The 25209-nt window shown below is 42.1% G+C and overlaps 1 protein-coding gene and 1 non-coding gene across 3 annotated transcripts in view; one reads left to right on the forward strand and one right to left on the reverse strand.

Annotated features, from left to right (window-relative positions):
- Positions 1 to 25209, forward strand: part of SPIRE1 (spire type actin nucleation factor 1) — a 202850-nt gene that overhangs the window by 125604 nt on the left and 52037 nt on the right. For both annotated transcript variants that reach the window (XR_009866811.1, XM_062201330.1), the window contains exons 5-6: positions 2621 to 2698; positions 6931 to 7095. Coding sequence is in view for 1 of the 2 variants with exons in the window: in XM_062201330.1 (XP_062057314.1) it covers positions 2621 to 2698; positions 6931 to 7095 (243 nt within the window). In the remaining variant the exon portion in view is untranslated. The remainder of the gene's footprint in view (positions 1 to 2620; positions 2699 to 6930; positions 7096 to 25209) is intronic.
- Positions 4561 to 4750, reverse strand: LOC133767399 (U2 spliceosomal RNA). Its single transcript, XR_009866875.1, has one exon. It is a non-coding gene; the product is annotated as a U2 spliceosomal RNA (small nuclear RNA).

Consider the following 25209-nt stretch of genomic DNA (forward strand, 5'->3'; position numbering starts at 1 on the left):
TATGTACTGTGGAGTAATGTATTGTGATTTATTATACTGTAATAAATTAAAAGGAAAGGTAAAGGGAGTTACCCTGAGAGATAGAGGGAATTATCCTGAGAACCGTCCTGTACCAAGCAGTGTTGTAATAATTTACTACATTATTCCTTTAATAGTCACATCATTGTGAGGTAGGTGGTGATATTTTCCTTCTAGGGATGAACAGGAGGCCCAAAGAGGGCTACTTAAATAAAACCATATAACTGGGAAGTAGAAGTGTCTCATGACATTGTATCAAGTAGGAAACTGGGCTTTTCTTTTTAAACTAACTATGTAAACATATTCTGAAACAACCAGAAATGCTTCTTATTTATAATTTCTTTCCTGGGCAGGAAAGATAATGCATTATTTATACTACTTTTTCTTCAACTGTTCAGAGTAATTTTATTCTTTCTGTATACAGAATATTCCTTATGTATTTTTAAAGATTTATTTTATTTGAAAGGCAGAGATAGATAAATAGATAAATAGATCAATCTCCCACTTGGTGGTTCACTCCCCAAGTGGCTGCAGTGGCCGGGGCTGGGCCAGGCCAAAGTCAGGAGTCTTGAACTCCTTTGGTTCTGTCCTGTGAGTAGCAGGGGCCTGTACACTTGTACCATCTTCCGCTGCTTTGCAGGGAACTAGATTGGAAGTGGAGCAGCCAGGAGTAGAGCTCATGTAGGATGCTGGCACCGCAGGTAGTGGCTTAACCCACTGTGCCACAATGCCATCCCCAGCCTTTATGTTACTACAGGTGGTGTGGTATGATCCTCATTTTGCAGATGGTTAATACTAGATTTTGAGAAGCTAAAAATAAATAGTTCAGAAATGTTTCACATTAAGTATCCATTATCCTGACATACATTTCACACACTGCATTTGAATTTAGTCTACTAGCAAGCAAGCAATTAGGGTTGAATTACTGTAAGTAGGAATGGTATACCATAATACAGAATTGATATGTGAATTTAGGATGGGCATTTGTCCTTGTGGTTAAGATGCCCACATTCCATACTGGAGTACTGGGTTTGATTTCCAGCTCTGGCTGCCAATTCCAGCTCCCTGCAAAATGCAGATCCTTAGAGGTAGTAGCAAGTGATGGCCTGAGTAGTTGGGTCCATTTCACCAACACGGGAGACCTGGATACAGTTTCGTTTCTTTTCTTTTCCTTTCTTTTCTTTTTTAGAAAGCTTTTATTTAATAAATATAAATTTCATAGGTACAGCTTTTGGAATATAATGTTTCTTCCCCCCATACCTGCCCTCCCATCCCCACTCCCATCCCACCTCCTGCTCCCTCTCCCATCCCATTCTTCATTAAGATTCATTTTTTTAAAGATTTATTTATTTATTTGAAAGTCAGAGTTACACAGAGAGAGGAGAGGCAGAGAGAGAGAGAGAGGGAGGTCTTCCATCCGCTATTTCACTCCCCAGATGGCTGCAAAGGCCGGAGCTGCACTGATCCGAAGTCAGGAGCCAGGAGCTTCCTCCGGGTCTCCCATGCGGGTGCAGGGGCCCAAGGACTTGGACCATCTTCACTGCTTTTCCAGGCCATAGCAGAGAGCTAGATCAGAAGTGGAGCAGCTGGGTCTCGAACCGGCGCCCATATGGAATGCTGGCGTTTCAGGCCAGGGCATTAACTTGCTGCACCACAGCACCGATCCCTAAGATTCATTTCTGAATAGAGTTTCTAGCTCGTAGCTGCAGCCTGGGTTCCAACTCCAACCATTGTGAGCATTTGGGGAATGAACCAGTGGGTAGGGGCGTTCGTTTCTCCCCGTCTCTCCCTCTCTCTCTTTCTGCTTTTTAAATATATAAATATACATATATACACATAATTTTTTTAAGTTGCAAATGTTGAATTGATGCAATTTAAAAGACATTTTGTCATTTGAAGTGTATTCATGAAATTACTTGATAGACACATACCAAGCCTATGTTATCTTCTAAAGATGGAATTCTGTATCATGAACTCTAGAGAGAAGGCACAAATAAGTTTAAAATTACTATGTTTGTAGTACTATATAGGAAATGAATGTGTGCTATAAAATTTTATAATAGGAGAGCTTGACTTAGAAAGGATAGGATTCTCTAAAGAGCTAGTGAGTCTTAAACTTGATCTCTAAAACGAGAGAAGTAAGCAGCAAGAGAATAGTGTGGGGTGAGGAGAGGAGGGCATCCAGGCCAGAGATGGCTTTCAGAAACCCAGGCAAAATATGGTGATGTTTGCAGTCAGGGATTTACAGTGGAGATGAAAATAGAGGACTTAATGAAGTTTAAAAAAATAGAGGAAGTAATAGCCATGAGATTTAATGATGCATTGAACATGGGGTTGAACTTAAAAGCCGTGAATTAGTATTGTGACTGAAGGTTTAACCACAAAGCCTAGAAGGAAATTAGAGTTAGTAATCTTAGTGTATCCCTCCATAAGATTGTGTTCATTGTAATTTACTTTAAAATTTGTAAAAAGATTCTGTGTATACATTTCCTTCAATGATACTTGTGTATATATTTTCCCTGAAGGTATCTGTCATGAATTTTAATTTGAGAAAGTAGCTTAATGAAATGTTTATGCCTGTTCTCTCTATTTTAACTGATAGAATCTTAAGAAGATTCAGGAAATGGAAAAGAGTGATGAGTCTAGCACAGACCTGGAGGAACTGAAAAATGCTGACTGGGTAAGTAAGGTGGCTGGATTTGCTTTCTGAGCTGCTTAGTGTCCAAGAAATAGACGAAACATTTTGTTTTTCAAGATGCTGCTTATTAACAACTGTAGTATAAATTGATAGGTGAATTTGAATGCTTAGGATTTTACTTGAGGAAATATGTGTTCCTTATTTTTAAAAGATTTCTGCTTTTATTTGAATGAACCCTAGTGTTGCTGGGAATTTTGTTATTTTTAAATATTAGCTTTTCTAATTATATCAATACCTTAACATAATTCTTATGAGCAAATCAAAATTTAAGCTGTTTTCAGGATTGGGTCTGCAACTAACTATATACTAATTTATCCAATGAACAGTTAACTGGGTTAGGGCCCTGATGATACAGAATTAAGTCTCTGGGGTCTGTACCCTCATAAAACTCAGTGTAGAACAAGATAGAAGTTTATGAGAAAGATGAGTACAGGGCATACACGTGACATGCTTTGGATGTCTGTTGTTTCTCAGCCATGATACTAAATCCCAGCGACACCAAGCATCTCTGCCCTCAGAGAAAACTTGGTAGGCGTGGCAGCCGTGGGGACAGGAAGTGTTAGGTGGGATATGTCTAGGTATCAGGAAAGCACATGTTATGTAAGGATACAGGATAAATAATGGCATTATTGAATGAGGGAATACAGGAATGGATGCAGATATGGGAGTACGAATGGGCCACTTTTGGCCATATTAGCTTTTAACTGCTTGCCACATTGTTTTGCAACAACTTTATTGAAGTCCATTGGACATACAATAAGCTGTTCATGTTGAGGATGTACAGTTTGATAAGTTTTGACACATTTATATGTGTACTCATGAAACCATTACTACAATCAAAATGAGCTGTCACCTCCCCGAATTTCCTCATACCCTTAATCTTCTTCAAATCCCTACCTCCTCACAAATTCTAAGATCAGTTTGCATTTTCTCGGATTTTACATAAATGTAATAATATGGTATGTCCTGTTTCCAGTTGAGTTTCATTCAGTGTAATTGTTTTTAAATGTCATCTATGTTGTTACCTGTGTAATAGTGTTTTTTTTCTTTTTATTGCTGAGCAGTATTCTGTTGTATGAATGCATCACCATTTGTTCATTAATTTGTTGGTAATCATTTGTGTTGTTTCTTGTTTTCAATATTCCTAATTTATTGATAGATTCCTTTATGGAGATATTAGAAATAGTATTTAGTAACCTTTCAGAGTAAAGTTAAAAACCAAGTTGACTATATTGTCCTAAAAGCTAGTATCAATTATCATTTAAGAATAAGATTAAAAATTTCTTTTTGGGCCTGCGCCGCGGCTCACTAGGATAATCCTCCGCCTTGCGGCGCCGGCACACCGGGTTCTAGTCCCGGTCGGGGCACCGATCCTGTCCCGGTTGCCCCTCTTCCAGGCCAGCTCTCTGCTGTGGCCAGGGAGTGCAGTGGAGGATGGCCCAAGTCCTTGGGCCCTGCACCCCATGGAAGACCAGGAGAAGCACCTGGCTCCTGCCATCGGAACAGCGCGGTGCGCCGGCCGCAGCGCGCTACTGCGGCGGCCATTGGAGGGTGAACCAACGGCAAAAGGAAGACCTTTCTCTCTGTCTCTCTCTCTCACTATCCACTCTGCCTGTCAAAAAAAAAAAAAAATTCTTTTTGTATAGGAGAATATTCTAATAGTGTTGTTTTAGGTATATTTTACCTTAGCTAATAGACTTTTCAAAATAAATTTTCCTTGTCATTCAAGCCAGCTACATAGCTCTAGGTGTTCAGAAGTTAGCAAATAGGTAGTAAAAATAATAAAAAATAATAATAATAAAAATAATAAAAAAATTTAATTTCTTCATTTGAAAATTAATCACTGAAGATGTGCCAATTCCAGAAGGAGTTACATTTGCATAGGTCTCCAACTTCTTCCTCGTAAGACTAATAAAGTGAACTACCTATAAACATTAGAATGAAAAGAAGACAGAATGAAGGAGAATTAGAAGGTATTTAAACTGATAAGAACAGATACTACGCTTGATCTTACCTAAAAGGCCGAGAAGCAATTTAGAAGGTCTTTAATGGCAAAATCCAGATATCTCAGAATCTCCTTGGTGGACTAAGGAGTAAATGAAAAAAATCTCTGGGAATACATCTGTGAAAGTTATCATTACATTAAATTGTCGTTTCTGAGCATTTTCTGTGTGTACAACACTGTAGACCAATTCTAATCTTCTCAACTATTTATGATGAGGAAACTGGTGCTCTGTAAGGTGAAGCGGGATGTGAAGTATCAGTCAGCTGTGGCCACAGTAATGCTGCATATCTACAGAGTCACAAACCACAAAGCAAGTGCCCTTATCTAGTTTGGAAGTTGGCAGATCACCTTGCCAGCTCCACCCAACATAGATCAGTCTAGGCTTGAGGTTCTCAGGATAATAATAGAAACACAAGGGACAAGCCTATTGCTTTTGAAGCCTTTGGTCTCATCACACCAATGACTATTCTAGCAGCCAGGTAAATCTTGTTGCCAGACTCAATATCAGAGGGAGTGAAATAGACTCCTCTTTAGAGAGCAAAATCACATCATAGAGTGGAGACGCAGGGAAGGGAAGTATGAAGAACTGCCCTTGGGGTGAGCCTTGGGGCACAGCAGGTTAAGCCACTGCTTGGGATGCTGGTAGCTCATATTGGACCGCCAGTTTGGGTCCTGGTTCATCCGCTTCTGATCCAACTTCCTGCTAAATGCATCCTGGGAGTCAGAAGATGATAGCTTAAGTGTTTGAGACCCTGCTACTCACAAGGAGACCTGAATTGAGTTCTGGACTCATGTTTTCTGCCTGACTGTTGTAAGCATTTGGGAAGTGAATCAGTGGATGGAAGATCTCTCTGCTTTGTCGCTCTGCCTTTCAAGATGAGAATAAATAAAGGTTAAAAAAAAAATGGGGCTGACATTGTTGCATGATGGATTAAGCCACTGCTTCCAACACTGGCATCTCATGTCAAATTGCCAATATGAGTTCCAGCTTCTCTGCTTCCTACCCAACTTCCTGCTAATGCACATTGGAAGTAGCAGATGATGGTCCAAGCACTTGGGCCTCTGTTACCCATGTAGAAGACATGGATGGAGTTCCTGGTGCCTGACTTTGGCCTGGACCAGCCCTGGCCTTGACAACCATTTGGGAAGTGAACCAATGAAGGGAAACTTCCTCTTTGTCTCCCTCTTTTTCTGTCACTCTGATTTTTAAATAAAAAATAAATCTTTAAAAAAAAAAAGGGCCGGCGCCGCGGCTCACTAGGCTAATCCTCCGCCTAGTGGCGCCGGCACACCGGGTTCTAGTCCCGGTCGGGGCACCGATCCTGTCCCGGTTGCCCCTCTTCTAGGCCAGCTCTCTGCTGTGGCCAGGGAGTGCAGTGGAGGATGGCCCAAGTGCTTGGGCCCTGCACCCCATGGGAGACCAGGAGAAGCACCTGGCTCCTGCCATCGGATCAGCGCGGTGCGCCGGCCGCAGCGCGCTACCGCGGCGGCCATTGGAGGGTGAACCAACGGCAAAAGGAAGACCTTTCTCTCTGTCTCTCTCTCACTGTCCACTCTGCCTGTCAAAAAAAAAAAAAAAAAAAAGAATGGACACATTAAAATGAGGTTCACTAACCTGCCCTTACCTCGTGGTAAAGCTAGGTTTTAAACCCTGTGCCTCAATAGTTATAGCCTGTGAATTCTTTCTTGGTTTTCTATCCGGCACCTAAGTGTCCTAAAATCTAATTTTAAGATTGTTTCTATTCGGTTTACTCAGTGGTTTTTTTTTTTTTAAAGATTTATTTATTTATTTGAAAGTCAGAGTTACACAGAGAGAGGAGAGGCAGAGAGAGAGAGAGAGGTCTTCAATCCAATGGGTCACTTCCCAGATGGCTGCAATGGTCGGAGCTGCACTGATCCGAAGCCAGGAACCAGGAGCTTCCTCCGGGTCTCCCATGCGGGTGCAGGGGTCCAAGGACTTGAGTCATCCTCCACTGCTTTCCCCGGCCACAGCAGAGAGCTGGATTGGAAGTGGAGCAGCTGGGTCTCGAACCAGCGTCCATATGGGATGCCGGCACTTCAGGCGAGGGCGTTAACCCACTGAGCCACAGCGCTGGGCCCCTACTCAGTGTTTTGTAATTCAAGCTCATCATTTATTGTGTATGGCTATAGCTATTTAGATGAAGTTAGTAAATTTATTCATGATGTCTTTCCACCCTTGTTCTTTCAGGCACGTTTCTGGGTACAGGTGATGAGGGATTTACGGAATGGGGTAAAACTTAAGAAGGTTCAGGAGCGACAGTACAATCCTTTGCCCATTGAATATCAGCTCACCCCTTATGAAATGCTAATGGATGACATTCGATGCAAAAGATACACTTTGCGAAAAGTGATGGTAAGTAACAAACAAAACTATTAATGGACACAAGTGGTTATTCTTCCATAATCTTATTTGTTGAAGCTGGTGTCAATATTAAATTTTAAAAATTATTTCTTCTTCTTCTGGTTAAAGTAATACTTGGTCATTATAGAAAATGCAAAGTGGGACAGGTATTTGACACAATATTTAAAACATAGTTTAGGATGCCAACATCCCTTATCACAGTGTCTACTTTGAGTCCCTGAGCCCCATATGGGATACCCAAATGGAGTTCTGGTTCTTGGTTTTGGCCTGGCCTACCTGGCTAGTGCAGCATTTGTGAACCAGCAGATGAAAGATCTCTGTCTCTTTCTCTTGCTCTCTCTGCCTTTCCAATAAACAAAATAAAAAATTTTTAAAGATTTATTTATTTATTTGAAAGAGCTACAGAGAGAGAAAGAGAGATAGATCTTTCATCCCTGGTTCACTCCCCAAATGGCCAGAATGACCAGGCTGGACTAGACCAAAGCCAGGGACCAGGAGCTTCCTCTGGGTCTCCCATGTGGGTGCAGGGGCCTAAGGGTCATCCTCCACTGTTCTCCTAGGCACACTAGCAGGGAGCTGGATCCGAAGTGGAACAGCTGGGACTTGAACTGGCACCCCTATGGGATGCTGGCACTGCAGGCCATGGCTTTAACCCACTGTGCTACAGCAACTCAATAAAATAAATTTTAAAATATATATTATGGTTTTTTTCCCCATGTAATTATTTATCAATATCACTTCTAAATGGCTGCATCTTTTCTAACTTATGAGTGTACCAGAGTTTATTAGACTTATCACTTTATATCCAGTTATAAGCAGCCTCTTTTATATATACTGTTATATAAATTTGTGTGTGAATAGCCAGAGTGAAACCCTTGAATCAAGTTCTTAGAAGTAGAATAGCTAAGGGCCAGCATTGTGGCCTAGAGACTTAAGCCGCTTCTTGCAGTGCCAGCATCCCATGTCAGAGTGCCACTTTAAGTCCTAGCTGCTCCATTTCTAACCCTATTCCCTGATAATGTGCGTTAGGAGGGCAGCCAAAGATGGCCCAAGTGCATGGGCGACTCAGAAGGAGTTCTTAGGTCCTGGCTTTGGCCTGGTCCAGCCCTGGTTACTGCAGGCATTAAGGAGTAAACAAGCAGATGGAAGATCTCTCTTTTCTGTCTCTCCCTCTATCTCTCTTTCTCTGTCACCCTGCTTCTCAAACAAATAAGCATATATATCTTGGGACAGGCGTTTAGTCTTAACAGTTAAGACCTCAGCTGTCCTATAATGGAGTGCCTGGGTTTGAGTTCTGACTCCACTCCAGATTCCAACTTCCTGCTAAATGCACACCCTAGGAGGCAGCAGATGATCACTCATGTACTTGAGTCTCTGCCACCCATAGGGAAGACAGATCGAATTTCTGGCTCCTGGCTTCAGCCTGGCTAGTTGTGGACACTGGGGGAGTGAAACAGTGGATTGGAGCTCTGTTCTTCTTTCTGTGCTTCTCAGATAAACAGAATTTTTCGAAGAAATTTAAGTATGCATACATATACATCCCTTGCCTCCAGATAGTCTTCCTGCATTTGTTCTTACACATCTTCAATCTGTGTTTCCCAAAAATAGTTAGTGTTGGCCTTTTAAGTGAATATGTGGTACTGTCATAGCTCTGTTCAGAACTTTCCACCGGCCCTACATCACTCTTAAGAGTAGACTCCACATCCTTACATTGGCCCAAGAAGCCTGCATGGTCAGGTCCTGATTACCCCTCAGGCCTTAACTCCTTCCACTCTTCCTTCTCCCGCTTAGCGCCCTGATCTCTTCCTGCTGTTCCCCTCCCTGGTTGCAGGCATGTGACTCCCCTTCATTTGAGAAGGCTCCTCTCAACCTCTGCCTGCATGGCACCAGCTGGCCTTGCCTCCCCTGCCAGACAGGGACTTAACAGTCTTTACCCTGTCTCCTGTGACTAGATCATATGCCTACCATAGAGCCAAATACTGAAAACTATGCTCATTAAGTAGTTGTGAGATGAATTAATTACACATGCACACACTTTTGAGAAAATTTAATCGGTTTTTTTGAAGATTCTTAATCAAATACATCTCTTGGTTCTATAACAAATTGACTTAAGTAGTTGTAAATAGTTGTTTGAGCTGCTTGTTAATTTTAATGGGTTTATAATATTTCCACTAAATATCTTATTGATTTACTTTATGGGTGAGGAAATTGAAATTTACAGATGCCCAATTGTAACTTTCTAAGTGCAGATGAGTTAACTCAAAGGCAAGTTTCCTTCTTGTTCTGACCACAGAGCCTATGCTGTGCACCATGTACATATTGCCCAGTTGTCCTCGGAAACGTTGAGATGCTTATCATTTACAATGGAATACTTTTACCCATTTCTTCACATCTTTGTACAAACTGGGTGTCTTTTAGAGTTGACCAGTTTGAAAGAAAATACTCTTTAATTTTTTAAATCTGCACTTTTTGCATTTACATATTTTAAAATATGTGCCAGCTGTTTGTATTTCTTCATTTTCTTTTAACTTAACAGCAATGTATTAAGCACTGCTCAAGTGCCAGGCTGTATTCTGCTCTGGAAGGGCATAATACAGTCCTTGTTCTTTCAAAGTTTTCAATATGTTAGGAGACACTGATCATCTAAGACTGTGAAAGGGGTAAAAAAAAAAAGTACTCGAAGGCCAAGAAACAATGAGATTTCATACACACACAAAAATTCACTGTAATTAGAATACAGAATGGAGTGTTTGAAAGTGAATCCGGCAAGGTAAGAAGAAAAGATGAATCAGGACAGAACCTGAGAAGGCTCAGCATTTAAGGATGAGCAGAGAGGAAGGAGGTAGAATAACCACTGGCAAGTCAACCAGAGAGAGCAGGGAAGTGGAGTCACAGCTGTGAAGGGCAGGCAGTGTTTCAGAAAGGTCAGAGAAGCCCTGTGAAATGGTTAACAGACTTAGCAACACAGAAGGATTTGTTAAGTTGAAGAGAGGATAAAAACAGATTGTAGGGTGGGAGGTGAGGAAGTGGAAACAGTGAGTATGTCTTTTAAGTTTTTAAAAGGAGATAAAAGGAGAGTGTCTGGAAGGATACATGAGGTTAAAAAATTCTTGTATTTCTTTTGATGATACGAAAGGACTTAATTTGGAAACAATTGATGGAAAGGAGAAAGTGGAGAAGTAGAAGCTAGGGATCCATGGCAGGACCTGCAGGAGAGAGAGGACGGCTCTGTGTCGTCGCCTTCCCATGTCTCCTGGAAGACAACACGCCACTCTTCTTCATCTTCTGTCATGCCCTAAATACAAGTGTAGAATTGGCTGTTCTAGAGTCCTGTCCTGCTCTGTGTTTTCTTCCTTACAAGTTCATGAGTTTGTTTCTCATATCTAGATCAGAGCTTTCAAAGTCTGTGTAACATCAGTTCTAGACTGTCTCTACATTTTGTACATTTCAAACGTTCTGCTGTACCTCGCTGGCAGGATTTCTCAACCCAGATCCAACTGTTCAGTGGTCTGGGAACTGAGCTCACTCCTCTTTCTCTGCTCCTTGAAGGTCGTCATCTGTAGCCTACCTGGGCCACAGTCACTTACTATCAGTTTGAGATCATACTTTCCTTTCTCTCTCTCTTCAAAATGACTTTCATTCACTCAGATATATTACAGTAAATAAAATAATTTACTTGACGCCTTTTAGGAAAATTGATTTTTCCACATTATAAAAAAAGTAGTTGAGATAATTTATTTTTTAATAAATGTTTGTTGAAATACTATTTTTAAGATTTATGTATTTATTGGAAAGGCAGAGTTACAGAGGCAGAGGCAGAAAGAGAGAGAAATAGGTCTTCCATCTGCTGCATCACTCCACAAATGGTCACAACGGCCAGAGCTGGGCTGATCCAAAGCCAGGAACCTGGAGCCTCTTCCAGGTCTCCCACACAGGTGCAGAGGCCCAAAGACTTGGGCCATATTCTACTGTCTTCCCAGGCCATATCAGAGAGCTGGGTCAGAAGTGGAACATCTGGGATTCCAACCAGCACCCATAAGGATGCTGGCACTGCAGGCAATGGCTTTACTCACTATGTCACACAGTGACTCACTATGCTGAGTCACTCCCCAAATGACTGCAACAGCCAGACTAGGGCAGGCTGAAGCCAGGAGCTGGAACTCCATCCTGATATCCCACATGGATGTCAGGGGCCCAAGTATTTGGGTCATCTTCTGTTGCCTTCCCAAGTGCCTTAGCAGGAAGCTGGATCAGAAGCAGTGCAGCTGGGACTTGAACTTGCACTCTGGTATGGGATGCTGGCATTACAGGCTGCAGCTTAACCTGCTGCACCAGAATGCTGGTCCCAAGACAACTTAACTTTAAAAAAAAAAAAAAAAGATTTAGTGTAAATGCAAAAAAAAAAAAATGGTGTAGGATAAGAGTCATCTATAATCACAAAACTCAGGCACAACCACTTGTGAGCATCTTTTTCTATAACTGTGCACACACATCTTCCCTTTTCCTCTTGCCTGTAATATCTTTTTGCATCTGTATTTTCTCCCTGTTTCTATTCCAGATTCCTTCCACACTCCCAATAATTACGTGGCTGCTAGATTAATATTTTTCAGTCCCAGCCTTTATAGAATTATGCCAAGTCAGAAATTTTCAGTGTTTTTCCACTGTCCTTCAAATAGAAACCTAAAACTCCTTAGACCATTTAGGACCTTAGGCATCCTTATTTCCAACTCATGGTTTAGTCTGAATTTCCAAACCTGACACCTTTTTTTTAAAGCTTTATTTATTTATTTGAAAGTCAGAGTTTTTTTTAATACACACACACACACACACACAGGTCTTTCATCTGCTGGTTCACTCCCCAATTACTTGCAATGGCCGGAGCTGTACTGATCCAAAGCCAGAAGCCAGGAGCCCAAGGACCTGGGCCATCCTCCACTGCTTTCCCAGGTCATAGCAGAGAGCTGAATTGGAAGTGGAGCAGCCAGGTCTCAAACCAGCACCCATTTGGGATGCTGGCACTGCAGGTGGCGGCTTCCTCTGCTACGCCACAGCGCCAGCCCCAAACCTGACACCTTAATTACTCTATGTGCTAACCTGGAGGGCTTGCTGGTCCCATAAATTCTTACTCATCTGTTTCCATTTGTGCTGGCCTCACCCATGATTATAAATGATGTCCAGACAAACAAACCATCCCCAAATAATGTCATTAATAAGTGTTTCTTGTAGGTACAAGAATCAAATTCAAGTCATTGTAATGATTTTTAATTCTCAGCTCTGGCTGCTTCTTTCCCTTATCTCATTGCCAAGTGGAATCATTTATCTTGATATCAGGCATTTATCTTGCTTTCACTTGCCTTCTCTTCTAATTTTTCTTTTTGTGCAAATTGCCATTTAATCATTATTAAGTGTACAATCTAGTGGTATTAATTCTTTATTAGTGTTGGCAACCATCAGTAATATCTACACCTGAAACTTTAAATCACCTCCAGCAGCAGCTCTGTAACTATTAAGCAATAGCTCCTCAGTCACCACCACCACTACCTTCCAACCCCTGGAAACCTCTCATCTACTTTGTGCTCTCTGTAAATGTGCCTGTGCTAAGTGTTTGATATAAATGGAATTATATTAAATTTATCTTTGGATCTATGGCTTATTTAACACTAGTTTTTAGGGTTTGGCCATGTTGCAGCAGGTGTCATTACCTCATTTTTTATGGCTGAATAATACTCCATGGTGTGTGTGTGTGTGTGAGAGAGAGAGAGAGAGAGAAAGAGAGAGATTGATTGATTTCATTTATCCATTCATCTGTTGATGGATACTTGGGTTGCCTATTGTGAATAATATTGCTGTGAGTAGTAATATATATGTAACTGTTTGAGTCCTTCCTTTTGAGTTTTGGGAACATATGTTCAGAAGTGAAGTGATGTATCTGGGTTTTATGGTAAATCTAACCCTATTCTAGCTTCATGAAGAACCACCAAACTTACCTCCAAGATAAGTAATTCATGAAGGTTCTGGTTTCTCCACATCTTACCAATATTTACTTTCCTTACTTTTTTATAGCTATCAGTATAGGTGTGAAGTATCTCACTATAGTTTTTATTTACACCCATGATGACTGTCATGGTGAGAATCTCTTCATATGCTTATTGGTCATTTGTTTATCTTCTTTGGAGAAATGTCTGTTTAGATGCTTTGCTCATTTTTTAATGGGATTGTTTGCCAGTTCTCCTTTTTTTTTATTTTTTATTTATTTATTTATTTATTTTTATTTTTTTATTTTTGACAGGCAGAGTGGACAGTGAGAGAGAGAGACAGAGAGAAAGGTCTTCCTTTTGCCGTTGGTTCACCCTCCAATGGCCGCCGCAGTAGGCGCACTGCGGCCGGCGCACCGCGCCAATCCGATGGCAGGAGCCAGGTGCTTCTCCTGGTCTCCCATGGGGTGCAGGGCCCAAGCACTTGGGCCATCCTCCACTGCACTCCCTGGCCACAGCAGAGAGCTGGCCTGGAAGAGGGGCAACCGGGACAGGATCGGTGCCCCGACCGGGACTAGAACCCAGTGTGCCGGCGCCGCAAGGCGGAGGATTAGCCTAGTGAGCCGCGGCGCCGGCCGTTTGCCAGTTCTCTTTATCATATGTAGGTCAAAAGGTTGTGTGTAGCTTGTAGAAATCAGTTACTATTATTTTCAGTAGACATTTACATTCATTTTATGTTTTTTAGCTTTTTATTTTAAAGTAATTACAGATTCACAAGAAGTTACAAACGGTGTTCGGGGATTCATGATATTATACATTTGTCAAAGTTATAGATCCATACACTATGAAGACTGACTCGTATTCTGAATTCTGAACTACAGCTATTAATGTATTAGTATTTATTATCAGTTATGACAAATGTACCACACTATTGCAAGGTGCTAATTATGGGGGGTACTTTAGGGGTAGGAGCTTGGGAGATGGGCTGTTTTATATCACCTCAATGTTTCTATAAACCAAAAGGTTTAAGTTTTTAAAAAGTGAAATTTATTAATGAAAAAATATACAGGGATGTCTTATGCATACTTTATTCATTTTCTCTCAGTAACACCTTGCCTGAGTATATAGTATACTAACAGTGCCAAGAAGTAAATATGGGTACAGTCCAGTTCCCACCAGTTGTATACACACACACCATCCATTCTTCTCCCTCTCTCTTCAACCCCTGACAACCATTAATCTATGATCTGTTTTTTAATTTTGACATTTCAATAGCATTTATAAATGGAATAGTACATAATATAACCTTTTAAGATTGGGCTTTTTCACTTAGCACTGATTCCCTGAAATCCATCCAAGTTGGCTGTGTAAAATCATAACTCCTTTTTATTGCTGAGTAGTGTTCCATGGTATGGATACAACATAGTTTGTGTAACCACTCACCTGTTAAAGGGCAAAAGGTTGTTTCCAATTTGGGCTGTTAATGAAAAAGCTGCTGCAAATGTTTATTTATTGGATTTTATGTCGACATGTTTTTGTTTTCCAAGAAAAATGGCCATGATGTCATTGCTGGGTCACACAGTAAGTGTATATTTAGTTTTTGAAAAACTGCCAGTTTTCCAGAGTGGCTAAGTCTCCATTCATTCATTTTACAAATCTTTATTTTAATTATATTCAGAAATACTCCCTTATTTGCAGTTTTTTGCTAAGTATTGGCAATATAAAAATGAATCTGTGGTCCCTCTCACAGTCTGGTTAGGCAGACTGATAGATGATGAGTAGGAGGGTAGGATCAAGATACAGGAAGTGCAGCCAAGCCTTCTGGACATGCTAGGGGAAGCTCCAACAAGAAGGTATTCTGGGGGTAAAGTATGAAAAATAACCCAGATTTGATGTAAGGCACTTTGTATGTCACCCTCAAGGGACATCAGGTATTCAAAAGGCCATGCAGTTACATGCCAGGACACTGCAAAATGTGTTTAGGTCAAGAGGATAAGCAAAGGCTTTTTTTCCAGCAAAGTTCATGGGGATCTTTTCATCAAACTTCTATAAATTGAGTGAAGTATTGCCCTATATCTGGCAGGAATGAAATATGTGGTGTGCTGGCTACTGGCTCTGCTCCCTTCACAGCCATCTGTGTTCTAGGGAAGTGTAGCTCACCACTGCCAAGCAGTTGGAATGCTATGCAAAACTAAGAGGAGCTTGTGTCTTAGAAGGTTAGTGCCATGCTTGAAAAATACATAAAGAAATGCATCTCAGGAATGTCAACACCTCATGAAGGTAGATCTCTATTCAGTGATCTTATATTCAGGGAATGTATGGTTGGAACAGTAAGGGTATGCCTTAGAGTGATGAGGTTATCAGGTTATGTGTTGGAAGCAAAAAGTATGCTTTTGCCTACATTATCTGTAAAGCACATTTGTTGTATTTACATGCTCATTGTAGAAAAGGCATGAATGAGGGGCCAATATCAAGGCATTGCTGGTTAAGCTGCTTCGTGCAAAGTTGGCATCCCATATTGTTCAAGTCCCGCTGCTCCACTTCCCATCTAGCTCCCTGCTAATGCACCTGGGAAAGCAGAGGAAGATGGCCCAGGTGCTTGGGCCCTGCACCCACATAGGAGAACCAAATGAAGCTCCTGGCTCCTGGCTTTGCCAGGCCAGTCCCAGCCATTGCAGCCATTTGGGGAATGAACCACTGGATGGAAGATCTGCCTCTCCTTCTCTCTCTATAATTCTGCATTTCAAATAAATAAATAAGTAAATAAATTTTCAAAAAGAAAAAGAGGGGGCGACGCTGTGGTGTAGTGGGTAAAGCCACCGCCTACAGTGCCGACATCCCATATGGGCACCAGTTCGAGTCTTGCTGCTCCACTTCCAATCCAGCTCTCTGCTATGTCCTGAGAAAGCATTAGAAGATGGCCCAGTCCTTCGGCCCCTGCCACCGCGTGGGAGACTGGAAGAGGTTCCTGGCTCCTGGCTCCTGGCTTCGGATTGGCACAAATCCAGCCACTTCAGCCAGTTGGAGAGTGAACCAGCAGATGGAAGACCTCTCTCTCTTCTCTCTGCCTCTCCTTCTCTCTCCATGTAACTCTAACTTTCAAATAAATAAATAAATCTTCTTTAAAAATTACATTACAATTAAAAGGTTTAATGCTTCACTCAATAAGAAGTTTAACAATTTAAAAAAAGCACATGAATAAAAGCAAAATTTACCTAAAAAATCTTCCACCTGGACCATTCTCCTTATTTGTTCATTAATTTATAGATAGGTTGGTAGATACCTTATGATAGATACAGGTTTTTTTTTATAATTATTTTGGGGGCCAGTGCTGTGGCATAATGGGTTAGGCCGCTATCCTCAGTGCCAGCATCCCATATGGCTGCCGATTCAAGTCTCAGTTGCTGCACTTACGATCTAGCTCCTGCTGATGTGCCTGAGAAAGCAGTGGAAGATGGCCCCAAGTTCTTGGGCCCCTACACCCATGTGGGAGACCCAGAAGAAGCTCCTGGCTCCTGGCTTTGGCCTGACGTAGCCCTAGCCATTGCAGTCATTTGGGGAGTGAGCTAGCGGATAAGATCTCTCTGTCTCTCCCTTTCCTTCTTTCTCTCTCTTTGTAACTCTGACTTTCAAAATAAATAAATCGTAAAACAATTTTCATTTGTATTTATTTGAAAGTCACAGAGAGGAAGAAAAAAGATCTTCCATCTGCTGGTTCACTCCCCAAATGGCTGCAGTGGCAGGGGCTGGTCCAGACTGAAGCCAAGGGTCAGGAACTTCTTCCAGGTCTCCCACGTGAGTGCAGGGGCCCAAGCACTTGGAGGAGCTAGGACGGAAACCAGTGCCCATATGGGATGCCCTCATCGCAGGCAGTGGCTTTACTCACTATACCACAGTGCCAGCCCCTAGATACGATTTTATATATAGTGTTTTACAGCCCATTTCACCCTGTAAGAATGAATGTAAATGATCTATTTTAAAATGATGCAGCAATATTTCTTTGTGTGTGTATGTGTTTGTGTTTACGTGTATGCCACAACTTAATTTTCTGCCTCTATTAATAGATATTTTGGTGCTTCCAGTTTTCATTGTTTTGATTGGTGTTGTGACGAGCATTGAAATAAAAATATTTTTCCCAAGCATCTCTTTGGTTTAAATTTCTGTTGGTTAGCAGAATGGATTGGAGATAATGGACATATAAAATATTAACACGTTTACAGTGTGAGTGTTGTGGTACAACAAGTTAAGCTGCCATTTGGTGTGCTTGAGTCCAGGATGGGTCCTAGAGAACCAATTCAAGGCCCAACTCTTCCGCTTATGATCCAGCTTCCTTATAATGCATCCTGGAATGCAGAAAATTATAACTCAAGTGTTTGGATGCCCTGTCACCCATGTGGGAGACCCAGATGGAGTTCTGAGCTCCTGACTTTGGGCCTGGCTATAGTAAGCATTTGGTGGCAGTGAACCACCATTTGGGAGATTCATTTCTCTCTCTCAGTCTCTCTCTTTCTTGCTCTGCCTTTCAAATAAAATAAACATTTGAATTAAAAGGAAATATCTTTTTGTTGTTGTTGTTTTATTTTTTGACAGGCAGAGTTAGACAGTGAGGAAGAAAGATCTTCCTTCCGTTCGTTCACCCCTCAAATGGTCGCTACGGCTAGCGCGCTGCGCCAATCCGAAGCCAGGAGCCAGGTGCTTCTTCCTGGTCTCCCATGCAGGTGCAGGGCCCAAGCTCTTGGGTCATCCTCCACTGCCCTCCCGGGCCACAGTAAAAAGCTGGACTGGAAAAGGAGCAACCGGGACCAGAACCCGGCGCCCATATGGGATGCCAGTGCCGCAGGCAAAGGATAACCAAGTGAGCCACGGCACCAGCCCCCAAAAGAGAAATATCTTTACAAACAAAAAAATTTTTGTATATACTGTTTCAACTTTCTGTCAAATAAGGCTTTTACCAGTTTACACAATTGCCAACATTGCAAGATAATTCCTTTTGCCAATTCTGGATAATATCATCTTTTTAAAAATTGTCTGCTTATTAAAATGTCACCTTCTGTAATTAGGTAAGCACTTAACATTAATATCAGGTGATTTTCTATGTCATCCAGAAGGAATTATTAAACATTCATATCAGTGATTAAAATAAGCCTTAATACGGCCAGCGCCGCAGCTCAATAGGCTAATCCTCCGCCTGCGGTGCAGGCACACCAGGTTCTAGTCCCGGTCGGGGCACCGGATTCTGTCCCAGTTGCCCCTCTTCCAGGCCAGCTCTCTGCTGTGGCCCGGTAGTGCAGTGGAGGACAGCCAAGTGCTTGGGCCCTGCACCCCATGGGAGACCAGGAGAAGCACCTGGCTCCTGGCTTCGGATCAGCACGGTGCACTGGCTGCGGCGGCCATTGGAAGGTGAACTAATGGCAAAGGAAGACCTTTCTCACTGTCTCTCTCTCTCTCACTGTCCACTCTGCCTGTCAAAAAAAAAAAAAAAAAAAGCCTTAATACAACATTAACATTTCTGTTATTAATATCTTTTATCTGTTACCCATGATGTTGCTGAATATTTTTTAAAAAAAAAATATATATATATATATATTTGAAAATCAGAGTCACAGAGAAAGAGGGAGAGAAAGAGGGAGAGATCAGATGTTTCATCTGCTTGCCTACCCAACAGATAGCCGCAGGAGCCGGCACTGTGCTAGTCTGAAGCCAGGGGCCAAGAGCTTCTTCCAGGTCTCTGACGTGGATACCAGGGGCCCAAACACTTGGGCCATCTTCCGCTGCTTTTCTCAGACTACCAGAAGGGAGCTGGATCTTGGTGGGGCAGCTGGGACTAGAACTGGGCCCACATGGGATGCCTGCAGCAGCCCCAACCAGCACACCACAAAACTGGCCCCATTTTTGTGTTTTGAGATTTATTTATTTGAAATGCAGAGTTACAGATAAAGGGAGAGACAGAGATATCTTCTGCCTGCTGGCTCACTCACCAAATGGCCACAGTGGCCAGGGCTGGATGAGGCAAAGCCACGAGCTTTATCCCCGTCTCCCAGGTGTGTGTAGAGGCCAAAGCCCTTGGGCCATCTTTCGCTGCCCTTCTCAGGCACATTAGCAGGGAGCTGGATGGGAAGTGGAGTAGCCAGGACTCAAACTGGGCCCGTATGAGATGCTGGCATCCCAACAGCGGCTTTACCCGCTATGTCACAACACTGTCCCCAAATCTTTACATTTTTATCAGAGAAAATAACTGTGCTAATTAGTAGTCAACGTGTCTGATACTAAGAATTACTTTGGATAGATTCCACTCATAAATGCTAATGTAACAGGTCTCAGCTGTTATCTAGAAATCTATAAAAAAATTTTTTTTTAACAGGCAGAGTTAGACAGAGAGAGACAGAGAGGAAGGTCTTCCTTCCGTTGGTTCACTCCCCTAATGGCCTCTACAGCCGGCGCTGTGCCGATGTGAAGCCAGGAGCTTCAGCTCCCGGTCTCCCATGCAGGTGCAGGGACCCACGCACTTGGGCCATCCTACACTGCCCTCCTGGGCCACAGCAGAGAGCTAGACTGGAAGAGGAGCAACCGGGACTAGAACCCAGGGTGCTGGCGCCAGAGGCGGAGGATAGCCAGTTGAGCCATGGCACTGGCCACAAATCTATAAATTTTATAAGCACCCAAGTAAGGCTTAGGGAAATACAAATAATGATTTATAATAGCATGACAGTGAGCTATACAGGTTGGAAAGAATTTGAAAGCATGAATAATTATTTTTCTTCTATGGCATATAAAAAGCTTTTAATAAAATAAGACTGATTCTTTTTCTTTTTTATTTTTTTTTCTTTCTTTTTTTTTTTTATTTTTTATTTTTGACAGGCAGAGTGGACAGTGAGAGAGAGACAGAGAGAAAGGTCTTCCTTTTGCCGTTGGTTCACCCTCCAATGGCCGCCGCGGCTGGCGCGCTGCGGCTGGCGCACCGCGCTGTTCCGATGGCAGGAGCCAGGTGCTTATCCTGGTCTCCCATGGGGTGCAGAGCCCAAGCACTTGGGCCATCCTCCACTGCACTCCCGGGCCACAGCAGAGAGCTGGCCTGGAAGAGGGGCAACCGGGACAGGATCGATGCCCCGACCGGGACTAGAACCCAGTGTGCTGGCGCCGCAAGGCGGAGGATTAGCCTGTTGAGCCACGGCGCCGGCCTTTTTTATTATTTTTACATCAAAATTCATAGACATAATTATCATTTCAGTTCAAGGACACTTTGGGTATCTGCAGGTTTGTAAAACCTCCACCTCTGTCTAGTTATAAAATAATTGTATCATCCAATAAAAAAGCCCTGTACTCACAAAGAGTCACTCTAATTTTCCCCTCCAGCCCCTGACAACCACTCATTTGCTTTCTGTCTTTATGGACTTACCCATGCTCAAACTTCTTATCATTAGAATCATGCAACATGTGAACTTTTCTGTGTGGCTTCTTTCACTTAGCATAGTGTGTCTGAGGTGTATCCATATGATAGTATGTAGGGATACTTCATTCTTTCTATGACTGTGTGATACTCATTGAATGAATATAGTATATTTTGACTACTTGTTCACTTGATAGACATTTGGAGACTTTCCATCATTTTACTATTATGATTAGTGCTGTTGTGAAAGTTGTATACAAGTTTTTGTTTGAATACTTGTTTTCAGTTCTTTCGGGGTACATATCTGGGAGTGGAATGTCTGGATCATGTGATAATTTTATGTTTGCTATTGAAGAGCCACCAAATTGTTTTCCACAGCAGTTGGTGCATTTATTATTCCTACCAACAGGATTTCAGGAGGGTTTCAGGTTCTCCACATCATTTCTGACATTTTTGTTTTTGTCCATTTTTAGTTTTAATTATGGCTCCCCTAGTAGGTAATAAAATGTGGCATATCGTGTGGTTTTTATTTGAGTTTGGTAACTAATGGTGTTATGCATGTTTACATGGGCTTGTGTGCCATTTGTAAATCTTCTTTAGAAAAATGTCTATTCAAATTTTGTTCCTATTTTTAATAGGGTTATTTAATTTTCATTAAGTTATAAAAAGTATGTTCTGGATGCTCAAACTTGACAGATATATAGTTTGCCAATATTTTCTCCCAATAAGTAGGTTGCCCTTTTGCTCTCTAGATCGTGTCCTTTGATGCATGAAAGGTTTTAATTTTAAGTCCAACCTACTTATTTTTTCACCTGTTGTATGTGTCTCTGGTGTTATATCTAAGAATCTGTTGCCAAATCAACTCATGAAGACTTACTTCTATGTTCTCTTCGAAGACTTTTATAGTTTCAGCTCTTAAATTTATGTCCTTGATCTATGTTTTAGTTAATTTATGTGTTTGGTGCAAAGCAAGGTTCAAATACCATTTTTTTGCATATTGATACTCAGTTATCCCAGTAAAATTTGTTGAAAACATTATTCTTTCCCATTTAATGGTCTTGGCCTTTTTTTTTTTTAAGTCAGTTGAACATGGATGGATGGATTTATTTTTGGACTCTGAATTCTGTTTCATTCATCTATATGTCTATCCTTATGCCAGACCCACACAATATAAATTGTTAGGATTAACGAAGACCTAAATAAATGATGTGATCTCCTGTGTTAACAGATTAAAAGACTCAGTACTGGGCCGGCGCCGTGGCTCAACAGGCTAATCCTCCGCCTAGCGGCGCTGGCACACCGGGTTCTAGTCCCGGTCGGGGCGCCGGATTCTGTCCCAGTTGCCCCTCTTCCAGGCCAGCTCTCTGCTATGGCCCAGGGAGTGCAGTGGAGGACAGCCCAGGTCCTTGGGCCCTGCACCCCATGGGAGACCAGGAGAAGCACCTGGCTCCTGCCTTCGGATCAGCGTGGTGCGCCGGCCGCAGTGCGCCGGCTGCGGCGGCCATTGGAGGGTGACCAACGGCAGAGAAAGACCTTTCTCTCTGTCTCTCTCTCTCACTGTCCACTCTGCCTGTCAAAAAAAAAAAAAGAAAAGAAAAAGACTCAGTACTGCAGTTGTCAGTTCTCCTCAAGTCTGTTTATAAATTTATTGCTTGTCCAATAAAATACCTTGCAGGGCGTGTGTGTGTGTGTGTAAACTGACTAATTCTGTGATGTACATGGACATGAGAAAAGCACAAATAACCACAACAATTTAAAAAGAACATAGTTGAGGCTGGCACCGCAGCTCACTAGGCTAATCTTCCGCCTGCGGCACCAGCACCCCAGGTTCTAGTCCTGGTTGGGGCACCGGATTCTGTCCCGGTTGCTCCTCTTCCAGTCCAGCTCTCTGCTGTGGCCCTGGAGGGCAGTGGAGGATGGCCCAAGTGCTTGGGCCCTGCACCCGCATGGGAGACCAGCAGGAAGCACCTGGCTCCTGGCTTTGGATCAGCGCAGCACGCCAGCCGTGGTGACCATTTGGGGGGTGAACCAATGAAAGGAAGACCTTTCTCTCTGTCTCTCACACTGTCTAACTCTGCCTGTCAAAAATAAAAATAAAAAAAATTAAAAAGAACATAGTTGAAAGAATTGCATCACTAGTTATTCAGACTTACTGTATAGCCATATAAATTACAATAGTATAATATTGGTCCAAGAACATCTACATAGAAGCAGCAGCATGAAGGATTAAGAAATATGCCCACACTTCTGTGTTAATTGATTAGTGACAAAGGTGACACAGTTAAGCATGGAGGAAGATTGATCAAATAAATGGCTTATGGTCAATTCCACATATGTCTTATATGGAAAAAAAATGCATCTTGACTCTTTCCTCATACCATATACATAAGGAAAAAATCAACCATACATGGGTTTAGATCTAAATGTGAATATAAAACAATAAAATTTCAGAAAAAAGTAATATGGAATAGCTTCATGGGGGCGAACATTTGAGAAAGCAGTTGAGACGCCACTAGGGCTGCTCACATCCCATGTTGGAGTGTCTGTGTTCCAGTGCTGGCTCCTGTTTCCTGTTACAGCTTTCTGCTAATTCGCACCCTGGGAAGCAGCCCATGATGGCTCAAGTACTTGGCTCCCTTCCACACATATGAGAGACTCATGTCAAGTTGAGCTCCTGACTCAACCTGGTCCAGCCCTAGCTGTTGCAGACATTTGGGAAGTAAACCTCTAGATAGAAGATTTTTTTGTCTCTTTACCTTTCAAAAAATATGAAAATGGATAATAAATTTAAAAAATTTTTAAGTCTTCGTCAACTTGAGGTAGGCAAAGAATGGGTAAACTTACTTGTACCAAAAAGTGTGAAAAAATGTATACCGGGGCCAGCATTGTGACATAACAGATAAAGCCACTGCCTGCAAAGCTGACATCCCATATGGGTGCCAGTTCAAGTCCCTGCTGCTTTACTTCTGATCTAGCTCCATGCTAATGGCCTGGGAAGAGCAGCAGAAGATGGCCCAAGTGCTTGGGCCCCTGTTACCCCGTGGGAGACCTAGAGGAAACTCCTGGCTTCAGCCTTGCCCATCCCTGGGCATTGCGGCTATTTGGGGAGTGACACAATGGCTTGAAGATACCTCTGTCTCTCTGTAACTCTGCCTTTTCAGTAAATAAATATAACATATATATATATACATATATATATATATATATCAGCATTATTTCCAATAGCAGTAATATAAACATAACACAGATGTCCATCAACAATAATGTGAGTAAATAAATGCAATATTAGCAATGAAATGAATCACTTCCTGCAGCAGAATAATTGGATTGCACACACATAGTGGTGACCAGTAGCAGCTGAATACAAAAGGTTTGTGTGATTGCAGGGGAGACTTTTTAGAAGGTAGATAGTAATGGCTTTTCCTTGTTCTTCACTGATAATGTAATGTATGATGCTCTCAGACTTCATCTACCAATTCTATGGGTGAAAACGAAAATGTCCTCATTTGATTTTTCATTTCTTTGCCAGTGAGATTATACATCGTTTTAATGTTTGTGGTTTTTTGTTTTTTTGTTTGTTTGTTTGTTTTTTTTTTTGGCAAAATATACAGTGTTTCAGAGCCTTGGTTCTGTCACTTAACCATGTGGTTTTGGTCATGATGATTCACCTCTGTGTGTCTTGCATTTCTCACTTTCTCATTTCTTATTCCTCAAGGCTGCAGCATGTATCAAGTGAGATAATATTTTAAAAGTGTTAGAATGCAGAGTCCTAAGAAGTGCTTAGAAGGTAGAAAGCACTATGCAGTATTTTTTATGTCTTACGTGCATTTTTCTTTTCTCTTTTTGTCTTTCTTAGTAATTTGCAACTTCACTTTATATAAAGGGAAATTATATAAATATTGGAGATACTTGTGTTTTAGGTTTTTTTCTCTTTTACATGTAATAATTGCATATATTTACAATGTGATGTGGTGTTTCAATACAAATATACAATGTGTACAATCAAATCAAGATAATTAACTTTCTTAGCTCCTTATCATTTCCTTCTTTTTTTAAAAAAAAATATTTATTTACTTGAAAGAGTTACAGATAGGCTGAGGCTTAGAGAGGCTTATTAGGTCTTCCATCCACTGGTTCACTCCCTAAATGACCACAGTGGCCGGAGCTGGGCCAATCTGAAGCCAGGAGCCAGGAGTTTCTTCCAAGTCTCGCATGTGGGTGCAGGGGCCCAAGGACTTGGGCCATCCTCTACTGCTTTCCCAGGCCATACCAGAGAGCTAGATCAGAAGAGGAACAGCCAGGACTCAAACTGGTGTCCATATGGGATGCCGGTGCTGCAGGCTGGGGCTTTAACCTGCTGTACCACAGTGGTGGCCCCTTGTTTATCTATTTGAGAGGCAGAATTACAGACAAACAGAGGGAGAGACAGACAAAAGTCTTCCATCCACTGGTTCACTCCCCAAATGGCCGCAATGGCCAGAGCTGGGCCCATCCAAAGCCAGGAGCCAAGAGCTTCTTCTGAGCCTCTGATGTGGGTGCAGGGTCCCAAGTGCTTGGGCCATCAGCAGACAGCTGGATCGGAAGAGGAGCTGCCATGACAGGAACCGGCACCCATATTGGATGTCAGTGCCACAGGTGGAGACTTAACCTACTATGCCACAACACCAGCCCCTGTGAATATGAGTTTTATGATAATTATTAGTACTGCATCTGCTTGCTACTTTAAAACATTGTGTATTTGGG

Source organism: Lepus europaeus, chromosome 9 (assembly GCF_033115175.1).
Source record: "Lepus europaeus isolate LE1 chromosome 9, mLepTim1.pri, whole genome shotgun sequence".
In the NCBI taxonomy this organism is placed as follows: domain Eukaryota; kingdom Metazoa; phylum Chordata; class Mammalia; order Lagomorpha; family Leporidae; genus Lepus; species Lepus europaeus.